We start from the raw sequence: 11331 nt of genomic DNA, 5'->3' as shown, positions 1-11331 counted from the left end.
AAATTAAAGAAGCAACAAAAACAGTCATGTGGCATCAAAAAAGACACCATCTGCCTGGCATGACTAATTAGAGGGGAAAAAAGGGGGACTTAGAAAAAGATTCCAGCTATATCATGTCCCACTTCCTGTGGAGGGCATCCTTCTAAATGCTACTTTCACACTGAGCTTTATTACATTTATCTTGCCAACTCTCATACCATTTAGGTAATTAATAAGTGATGCTGACACACAATTCTGTAGCAACATGCTGCGTTTTTCCACTTCAGCATCTCCTGTAGACCTAAGAAAATGCTCCAAAAATAAGGAGTATGATTTGTAAGTACCAGATCTACTGCAGCCCCCTGAACGAATGTCTTTATTACTCAGAACTGCATTCTGAACATGGAGCTGCGGTGTATGGTATTCTGCAGTATCTTCTACAGTTACCTCTCTTGTATCAATAACTGCTTATAAAACATAAAAATTAGGGACACTTCAGTCATGTTACAATGCAGCTCAGTGTCAATACTCAAGTTCCTTTCACAGTGAGACAGGCTTATCAGTAAACTGGGTAAACTGGGTATCTATGTGCCTTTATGGAGAGCACGAAGGCAGGGGAAGATGATTTTTCCTTCAAAAGGAAAAGAAGTAAACCATCATTGCTGAGCAGCTTGTTGAGATGAAACACACTTCATATTTTAGGCAAACGTGTGCAGTAGGGATTTGGTGAGTGGGATCCCTGTTACCCAATGGTGGGATGTAAATGCTGAATGAGGTCTTACCTAATATAGACAGAGTGCATGGCTTCAGTGGGATGCTTGAAATGAATTTTTTAAAAACAGCTGTAACTGATTGGCTACTCTTTCAAGGATCTTATAACTGAAAGAGATGTTGCTTCCAGGAGCTGTCTGTGCTGCTGGGCCATGATGAGGCCAAGGGCTGGAGAGGGAACGTGGCATACACATCCCCTGAGCTCAAGACCATTGCGGCCAGCCTAGGTGCTGGGTGAACTGAGCCTGGTGCCTGGGCTGTAACTTCATAAACCATTTCTGGCCCTAGCTCCGGGGCTCCATGGCAGCTGCACATGTGTGCTGAGGGTCACTTCAGAAATGCCAGGAGATGGGAGATTAGGACAGCAAGTTTCTTGCTGCCCACCCTGTGGTGTTTCCTAAACCTTGGTGTTCATGACAGCGCAATGGCCCGATGGTCCCTTGTGTGCCAACAGGGCCTACCTGGGCAGCTGGCTCCTGGTCCACAGGGCCTCGAGCCATTGCACATCGCATGGATGCTTTGAGGGCAAGCAGAGACGGTGGCCTCGAGGCTGTGCCGTACGCATCCACAGCCCCGGGAAGTCGCGGGCATCAGCACCTGGGCTAGACTGCTCCGAGGGCTCGGGTAATTTTACGGCTCCAGGTACTATTTGCAGTGCAACTTGCTGGAACGAGGGACACCTAATGTACCCGGGCACCAGCCGACGGCCCGGAGGGGGCAGAGCTGCCCCCCGCTCCCGGCGAGCTGCCGGGACAGCCGGGCCGGGGCGCTGGCCCTGGCCGCCCTCAGGGCATCGCCCGCAGGCAACGCCGGGGGCTGCCCGGCCCGGCCCGAACGCCGGGGGCGGCCAGGCAGGAAGCGCGGAGGCTGCCGCGGGCCGAGTGTCACCGCGGCGGGCCCCGCCTCTCCGCGGGCACATAAAGGTGCGGACGGCCGGCAAGCTCCTTCCACACAGCCGCGCCGCTGCTGCCTGCGCCGCCTCCCTTTCTGCCTCTGCTCGCTGGGGATCGAGGGCGATGGACGCCCGCTGCCTGTGGCCCCGCAGCCTGCTGCTCTTCCTTGGTAAGCGGCGAGGTCCCCATTCCCGTGGCCAAGGGCTGGGAGGGCATCGGGTTCTGTCCCCGTCCTGGGGCACGGGCATTCTTTGGCTGTTGGGAAATCTGCGTCAAAGCATAAAGTTCAGGTTGCCTTCAGATAAAGCTGATGGGTCTTTCTCCAGAATGAAGTCGCAGGCGCTGACAGGTGTATCTGGGTGTATTGTATAACTGAGGAGTGGAGCACACACCACACTCTGTGATTTTGCTGCTTGTGCGATGCCCAGGTGTGTCCTGTGACTGAGTGAAGGTGAACATTTCCCTTCTTCCCAGCTCTGCTCCCAGTGTATTGTGTTCTCTTTCACCTTGACCTGTCCTGTTTGTATCTCGGTCCTGCTGCCTTCGCCCGGGCCAAGCTCTGGGCAAGCTCAGTGGGTGAAACCTTACAGCAGCAGAGACTTTGTTATGATAACAAAACAGGTTGTGGACTCCTTGTGCTTGACACTTCTCCACCTCCTTGCTGGGAGTGTGTTACTCTATTGTATGACATAAGCTACCTGAAAGTCTCAAGTGAACACGTGTGTCCTTAGAGCATCAAGAGTCCTGGGGCCTGGGTGTGCTGTGATGCAAGAGCTGATTCTTGTCACACTCCTCCACGGGGCGCTGGCAGTGACAGGTGGCGACAGCTGAGAGCTGACCCTGTTGGGCAACTTGAGCTGTGTGGGCAGCAAAGTTCTGAGACCTGGCACACTCACACCTTGCTTTAATGACAAAGCATATTCTCACACTCATGATGTTGGGCTCGAGGTTGTAGTTGATGGACAAACTCTGTTCCCAAGACTTTTCTTTTGGGACAGATGTTTTTCTCACCTTCTAAGCCCACTGCAGTATGAGTTTGTGTCTTTCATCTTAGCCGGGTGTTTCCATAACAGTTCGTGGATCAGCGCTGCACAGCATCTCTCTTGCCAGGACAGCAGGCTAAACATCTTGCAGTCTGTGAGTCAGCCATGCTTTGCACAAAACTGACACTGGTAGGAACTGGTATGTCTTCATGGATCTGTGTATGAATTTCTTTGTTTCCGGGGCAGGCACAGCATCTAATAGTAAGGGATGGATTAGTCATAGCTAGGTGGCATCATAACAAGTGCTATGAGCACTTTACCACCTTCCCCTCCCAGGGCAGGAGTGTAAGCAGAGCTTGGTGCTTCTGGGAAGACTGTCACTGGTGTTATGCCAGACTGGAAAAGGTTCCCTGCTGAATGGCTGAAGCCTTACTGAAGTGAAAGTCCTTGCCAGGTTCATATCCTGGCTACTGTGGGCTTGGAGACTGTGCAGCAGAAAGGCACTCGTGGGAGAGAGATCTCACTCACTCCTGAGGAGACACGGTGCTGTGCCAGCCACATGCAGATGTGGTGGTGATGGGGACGAGCCCAGGCCCTGCCTTTTCCTGGGAGTTGCTGCAGGAGCCTTGGCACCAATATCCTTGTGCTCACTGTAATGCCTGTAAAGGGGAAGATAAGCGTTGGACCTCCAGACTCACAGGACAGTTCCAGGAACTGCGGACGTTCAAATTCTGTGTCAGATTCTCCTGGCTGTCAGCAAAATGGCTCAACATAAAGATCGCTGCATCTAATGATGGGGAAAGTGTTACTGGCTGATGTGTCTGGCTGGAAATAATAATGGATTTCTGCTTTTGTGGCATAGGGACCTCAGCTCCCATGCAGGTGGTGGAAAGCAGTGTGGCCAAGGCACAGGGGAAGCATGTGAGTAAGATCACTGGTGCATAGGTCTCCAGAGGGGTGGGTGCACATAACTGCATTATCTCTGCTTAAGGGTAAGTCCTGGTACAATGCTGAAGATGATTGTGTGGGCCTGTAGCAATTTTGGAGGACCAGTCTTCCCATGACAGACTGGTTTTTCCAGAGTGGCATTATAGCTGCTGTGACCTGATCCTGGACATCCACAACTATGAATCTGCAGTTCTTAAATGAAACAGTGGTAGTAGGGATGCTCACAAGGCCAGTGGGACAAACTGGCTAGCTTCCATGTTCCCTATTTGGTTTACTCAAAGTAGGCCTTAGACAGTTGTGTCCTGGATGTCCAAAATCAGATGATAGGGATGCACCTTGATCTGTCTTTGCAGTTAAAATGGGCTGAGATGCTTTAGGTGTGTACCTAGGCATCTCTGCTTTGGAATGGCAACCCATGCAGAGGGTGTAGGTGCTGCTGCTGTAGCAGAGAGACCACAGAGATGCCAAATGGGAGGTAGCATCATTCAGGTGAATTAATACAAGACTGGCAATCTCAAGACTGGTGACAGACAAAGCCAACACAAATAATGATTGAGCTCTCAGAAACTTGACAGTTACCCTAGTGTAAATCTTCCACAGAGTAGTCCTCAGTTTAGCATATTTCGCATGTGCATCCTTCATCCTTAGCAGTCATCCTGCCATTGGAAACTACACCTGGCTCACAGTGGGCAAACTGATGATTAACCCTTGCAGGTCATCTCTGATGGAGGCTGCAGGAAGCAAAGGCAGTTGGTCACTGGCCCTCATTTTCCTTTCATCCCTCATGGAAGGACAAGTAAGCAGCAGCGTTATTCCTGTTCCAGTAAGTGCTCTCAGTGTTAACCTTGCAGGAATACCCATGAAGCCACATGGGATTATGTGTTCATGAAGTAATATAGGATATACAACGTGTAACACTCTCATTCCTGCAAGACACTCATGAAAATCCACCACCTCATTACTGTTATCTTGTACCCTGTGTTTGCTTAATGAACAGTGAAGGAATAAAAATATAACCTCTCCCAGGTGCTGTGTTTAGTATGCATCATCTGATAAATATCCTGGGAAAGGCTTTACTTTGCCAATGCTGTGTGCGGATCCCTTATCCTCCCAGTGATGTCAGAGGGGAAATATGTGCATGGGGGAAAGGGCAAAACAAAGCAGTGCAGAGCAGGAAGAACTTTGTCCAAAAGTAGAAAATACTGCTGGGTGTCAGCAAATATCCACGCCTGCAGTCCAGCCTTTCTGGCCCTGAGTGGCTGCAATCAGGTGGTGGAGGCACCTGCACATGGCTGGGATTGGGAAAGCCCTTGGGCAGTTTTGGAGGAGGAGATTAGTTTTAGTTTGTCCCTCATAGATGTCTGAATTGTGGCCTTTAACTGGAAAGCCATGCCTCCTTCTGGAGGAGAAGGCATGGCTCTACTCTCTCTCCTCCTTCATGGAGCCAAGAGGAGAGCTGACCTGTCTCTTCCATGGACCTGCATTGGAGTTTTCTCAAATGTGAAAGCCGGGTTCTGCTAAGTTTCAAACTGGGAACTTCAGCTTAAAAAGCAGCTGATTGGGTTATGCCCAGGTCAAGGAACTGTGCAAACTGTGACAGAAATGTATAGGCTGCATGAGATAGTCAGCTGGCTTAATCCATCTGCTTCACAAGTGGGTATTTGGGATACCTCTGGCATATTTAGCCTTGACTTTTGTTAATTTCTGTCCTCTTTCTTTCTGTGACATGAGGTATCCTTAATGGGACACTGCTGTCATATGCCACAGCTCCTCCCTGTCAAGGGAGCAGCTTAGTCCATGGAGCACTCCTGAAATGTCCCCCTAGTTCCTGCGAAGAAGAACTGACTCGGTAAATCTTCTTCCAGCATCTTTTGGGACCCCAGATCCCTAGGCTGCCACTGTCTGACAGCTGATGGCCTCTTCTTTCACACACTTGAACTTTCTGTTTTAGCAATTCAGACTGGCCTCACAGAAGTGTTAAACTGCTGCTGCTGAGGAAATCTACAGTGAGCACACTGCTGCTTAAAAAAAATCCCACCCTGAAAGTAAACTTGCATGTCCTGCCCCATTGGAGGGTAAGGCAGGCCCTGCTGAGTCATGCCGGCAGGCACAGGTGTCTCCAGCTGGTACAGGGGCTGGCATCATGGATCTGTTACCGTTGCTCTGGCCCTGGAGGACCTGGGCTTTGTTCATTCTTCTATAGCTTGGTGGAAATCTGGCTTATTAGCTTTGCAAAGAATGTATTGTGGAGGGAGGTAAGAAGGAGGAATGATGTTTTTAAAAATGCAAAGACAGGAAGAAGCCCTGTCCCCCTTAGATATTCCTGCTGGTTTTGTGTGTAGCTGGAATGAAGGCTAAAGGAAACCTCCTAATCACCCAGAAATAGATGAGCTGCCGGAAATCCATAAATTACCACTACTAGATTTAACCCTGAGATGTAATGAAACTTTCTAATAACTGGAGTTGAATTAGAACAATCAGGAAATTATGGAGGCACACTCCCTCCATTAGACATGCATGACCTGACAAGTTAATAGAGGCAAACAGCCCAAAGACACAAATTACAGACTTCCATGGAATGGGGCTGGTGACTAAGCAGTTCATGAGCAGGTTAATTTGTGACCATAGCAGGAGTGTTAGCCAGGTGGATTTCATGGCCAGCCAGGGCAGACATTCACTATCCCTCATGGACTAGCCATGAAGCCACAGGTACCTGTGCTGGCTTTCAAATCGTGTTTGGAAATGTTCATTTAATGAATGGAATACCTGAAAGCTGTGCCTGTTTCTTTGGGTATTCTGCTAAGTAACAGTGGCCCAGGGTCCATAAATTGGCCAGTAACCTCTCCAAACTCGTGGGCAAATGAGGAGTGTTCAGTATCTCATGTTAGTGACTTTGCAAGCAGACTTTTAACCAAAGAACTGCCAAAAGAGTGGGTGTCAGTGCAGGAACTGTCCAGCCCTTCAGCTGTCTTAAGCAAGTAGAGGGCTGAGGAAGTTCTTTGCTGGTAAAGAGCAGCTTTTGTGTTAAGCCTACCTCAAGCAGTTAGTGGTCTCTGAAGCTACTGGTGCTGAGCCTGGCCCAGCACTGACCTGGTGTGCTGAGTCACCAGCTGCACTGACTTGCAGATTCCTAGGAAATTCTCTTCCTGTGGGCTGTAGTGAGTCAAGGATATCTTGATTTTGATCAGCAAAAGGACTCCTCCTGTGATGAATGCTGGATTGTCATGCCTAATTGTGGAAGCTTGGCTATTTCATTTGCACAGGTGCCGTGCCTGACCAGTCAGAAACCTAACATAATCACCAAATGGCCTAATTCCTGCCTCTCCCCATAATCTCTCCAAGCCTGTTCCTGCCCAGTTTCACTCAGAATGTTGGCAAGAGGTTTCTGTTGAATCTTTGTTCTGCATTATAAGTTTGTATTTCAGAAATGTTTCTTTGGCTGCCATGTATAATGTAGGCACTCAGACCTATATTTTTTCAGCTTTCAACTTTGGGTCTTTCTTACCATGATGAGAAGCTTCTATTCTTCTTGTATTAATTACTACTGCAGCTTAAATACTGAACTCAAAATAGTTTTGACTAGTTTTGACCAGTTTTGACTAGTTTTGACTATTGTTTTTATTCTCTTATAGGTTACCTATTGCAAACAATCCTGGGCACAACAGTGATCCCATTATGTGGGCCTGGTGAAATGGAGAACTGCACAACAGCACTCAGTAAGTACTGCACACCTCTTTTTAAATAACAGATCTTTGGTTCCCATCTTCCTTGGGCTGGCAGACTCACTGAGGTGCCCATGAGAATCATTTTTCTGTGAGCAACATTGCCCACATCTGGAGGTGCTAATGAAATATCCTTGCAGTCCAGACAGAGAACAGCCCACGTGTGGCCCAAGTTGGGATAACAAGATGCAAGCCTGAAATGAAGGACTACTGCTTCCATGGACAGTGTGTGTACATTGTGGACTTGGATGAGCACTATTGCAGGTATAGACAGGCCCCACTCATCCTGCAGATCTCCCTGAGGTGGGCTTTGAGGTGAACATTGATCTGGCTGCCATTGATACTTAGCTGAAACACCAATCCAGCCAAGTATGAAATGCTCACAAGAAAGTGAAGAGGAGCACCATGTCTATAGTGCTCAGCTGTGTTTAAGGGAGTGTTAAGCACATGTGCTGCCTCCAGTTATCTCTGTGAGAGTCTCAGACACCTGAAATTAGTGATCAACCCATTTTAGACTTTGGACATTCATTCTGATGTGCTTCCCTGTCCCTCTGTATTTATAGTAGTATGAGATCCAGAACTCAGGCACAGCACCAAGGTCTCTCCTTTGATCCAACCTATGAAATAAAGACCCTTTAGGCATTTTTAAGGGTATTGCTTGTTTACCTGAACAATTTGCAACCGTCTCTAGGACCACGTGGGCTTGACTTACATCAGTTCAAGTGTCTTGTCCCTGAGGAAGCAGCAGGCCAGCAGCATGGGATACTCTGTGAGCTGCTGAGGTGTAACCCTGTTGCCATGTCTCTGACTGTGCCTTTCTCACCCTCAGGTGTGACGTGGGCTTCTCCGGAGTGCGGTGTGTGCACTCGGAGCTCGTCCGGCAGCCCCTCAGCAAGGAGTACGTGGCACTGACTGTCATCGTGGTCCTGCTCTTCCTCGCTGCCCTCTCTCTTGCCAGCTACTACATCTGCAGAAGGTGAGACTTGTGTTCCTGGTGGCTCGGGTGTCAGGCATCCTCTGAGCACTCCCAGGTAGCCTGGAACACCTCACTCATCCAACAGTTCGAAACACAGACCCGCTCAGCTGCCCTTGAGGTGTTCAGGACAGGCAGCCTGCTGGCAGTGTGGCATGGCCCAGACTGCAGGCCAGGCAGCAGCACTCCCAGGTGCCTGTTCACCGTGGTACTGGGGCTCTATAGGTTGGTTGATGTCTGTTTTAGAGGATGTGTTGAGATCAAGGAGAGAGCAGACAGAGAAAACTCTAGTTCTTTCATTGGTAATGCCGTTCCCTCAGGGATCAGGGATTGGAGAGCAGCTGGATTTCTACTAGCTGATTTGTTGTTCTGTTATGTTATTGTGGTGAGTGCGATATCATGAGCACTGCCTTATCAGCTTTACATGGGGACAGTACTCTTCACCATGGACAGATCCAAAGCAGGAGGAATCATTCTCCAGCCTAAAAACTAATGATAAGCATTTGTCAGAGAGCTGAGGAGGTGGAACAACTCCAGAGGGAGAGCTCAGCTTCCCAGACCTGGTAGGCAGCTAGATGGTAACCAGCAGGATTTCTCAAGGACAAACCTAGTACCAGCAGAAAGACTAATGCAGATGTGGAATTTTCAGTGAAGAGTCAAGAAAGGAGGCTGCATTCAAGTGATGTCAGACCTGGAAATGAGCACAGAGAGAGAGTAGCTGCTAGAGATTTAAAACGTGTGAAGAGCTCATACAGCTTCATTTTCCTTCCTTCCTTTACCCCCCACTCCCCATCACTCCCCAAAAGCAACTGGCTTTCCAGAACTCACATTTCTCTCTTCTACTCCAGGTACCGAAACAAGAGGAGACAAACAAATGCCAGTGAATACAAGGAAGTTGGTGCCCTATAGGAGAAACTGTGGCTTCCTGCAGTGTTCTGTTCATCTGGATGGACTCGGTGGCTACCCATCTATTTAAATGTTATTTTTATTAATAATATTTATAACCTTTCAAAAATTTCAATGGTTTGGTAATTCAATAAGCATAGGTCAAGCATTTTATTTTCAGTGTTTTATTTTTTTATTAAATAATATTTCCTAAAGGGAATCCCACCTAAGTGGTTCTTTGGGATAGAGATATATTTTTATAAAAACTCATCTTCTTGCTCTGGAGAGAAGAATTTTATATTTATTCTTGTGAATATACTCAAAGCAATTGTACTCCTTGAAATAAAAGTTCTAGACAGAGTCAAAATGTCTGCTGATTCCAGAGAGTGGTGGTGAATGGGGTTACCACCTGTCACTGGGGATGTTCCCCAGGGCTCAGTATTGGGACCAGTCCTGTTTCATATCTTTATTGACAAATCCTCATGAAGGGAAAGACATTGAGAGCCTGGAGCATATCCAGAGAAGGGAGGTGGGAAAGGGTCTGGAGCACACAGATGATGAAGAGCAGCTGAGGGAGCTCTGGGAGCTCAGCAGGGAGAAAAGGAGGCTCCAGAGGGGACCTTCTGTCTCTCCACAACTCCTGACGGGAGTGGGCAGCCAGGGTGGGTCGGGGGGATCTGCTTCCAGGGAGCAGCGACAGGACAAAAAAAATGGCCTCAAGATGTGCCAGGGGAGATTTAGATTGGATTTGGGGAAAATGTCTTCACTCTAAGAGTTGTCCAGCCATGGCAGAGGCTGCCCAGGGCAGTGGTGGAGGCCCCATCCCTGGAGAGGTTTATCAGACATATAGATGTGGCACTTGGGGAGATGGGTTATTGGTGGGTTTGGCAGTGCTGGATTAATGCTTGGACTCTATGATCTTAGAGTGAAACACAGTGTGGCTTGACTGAGCAATGTCTTTGAAGCCTCAGCAGTTATTCTTGGAGAGAGAAACCACAGTATTAATAAAGTGTATCAATGCACCTTAGTTCCAATGGATAGTTTTAACTGGCACAACTGAAGGAAGTCTCAGGGGACAGCTCCTAGTGCAGCCTGTCCAACATCTACTGCATGACAGCAGCACGGATCTTTGTTCATCCATACCCTCAGGAAGGTTGCCTGCCTATATTTTGGATTTCAGCAGGGAGGCAGCAGCACACGCTGATAAGTCTCTGCAGCTGAACACACACGTGGCAGCTCAGGGTGTGAGTGTAGCTACAGCAGGACACCTGCCTTGGAACCAGCACGAGTCCTCCCCACAGAGTTTCTGCCACAGCATCCACTGTACAGCTTGGAGCAGGCCAAGGAAAATTTTTGAGTTTGGCCATAAATATCTTGTTGGTCTAAAATAATGATAAAATAGCCTGCTGAGTTTAGCTAAACCCCAGGTGTTGGCTCCCTGTGAACAGAAAGGATTCTTGCAGCACTTGAATCATCCCTGCTAATCCTATCCCTTCTCAAACTTTCAGAAGATGTGAGAAAAAGCCCAACCTTTATGTCATTCCTTGTCATTGCCAGACATCCAGGGATGCTGCATTGGGCTGTATTGTTGGGTGTTCGTGGGTGTGAAACGCGTGATCCCTCAGCTTGTGCAACAGTGGGTTATCCTATAGGGATTATGCTCGCCATGCTGGGTCTGTGCAGGTAGCCTGTGGCTACCTTCTGCCACCTTCTGAAGTGACCTAAGTGCTCATTGTTGGCAGTGCTACACAGCTGTCTTTGCCCAGCCTCCAGTCCAGGTCAGTTGGTGGCTGAGATGAGTTTGGTTGGTGCAAAATTTTCCCTTCTCTGCATGGACCCTCATGTCTCCCTTCAACACTGAACTAGAAGAGGATTGTTGATCATTCCCAGTTAACTGGGTTAATTCTGTGTCATAGGGCCCTTATTAGATGCTCTTCAGCTTTTCACTTCCTCTCTCCTTCTCCTGTAATCCAGTTGTGACACAGGAACCTGTTCTGCTGGGTAACTGGTTGCAGCTAATGGCAATTCCACCCACAGCCTCGTTGTTACACAGCCTTTCCCAGTGGGAAGATACGTCAAAAATCAATTCTTGGAGCTTCCTTCCATTCTTGCTGTGACCCATTTAGGATGTGTGGTGACACATCTTTTTTCCCCTCAGGCTTCCCTGAGTGTTTGGA

The 11331-nt window shown here is 48.4% G+C and overlaps 1 protein-coding gene across 1 annotated transcript; it reads left to right on the top strand.

The window, feature by feature from the left end:
- The first annotated feature begins 1058 nt into the window (after positions 1 to 1058).
- EREG (epiregulin) lies at positions 1059 to 9507 on the top strand. The gene is made up of 5 exons (XM_063415328.1): positions 1059 to 1812; positions 7207 to 7290; positions 7437 to 7560; positions 8126 to 8272; positions 9118 to 9507. Exons 1-5 carry the CDS (start codon positions 1164 to 1166, stop codon positions 9176 to 9178), a joined length of 1065 nt encoding a protein of 354 aa, XP_063271398.1. The 5' UTR covers positions 1059 to 1163; the 3' UTR covers positions 9179 to 9507.
- Positions 9508 to 11331: the final 1824 nt, after the last annotated feature.

This window comes from Prinia subflava, chromosome 18, assembly GCF_021018805.1.
Source record: "Prinia subflava isolate CZ2003 ecotype Zambia chromosome 18, Cam_Psub_1.2, whole genome shotgun sequence".
In the NCBI taxonomy this organism is placed as follows: Eukaryota; Metazoa; Chordata; class Aves; order Passeriformes; family Cisticolidae; genus Prinia; species Prinia subflava.
This window is presented reverse-complemented; position numbering and strand designations above follow the sequence as displayed.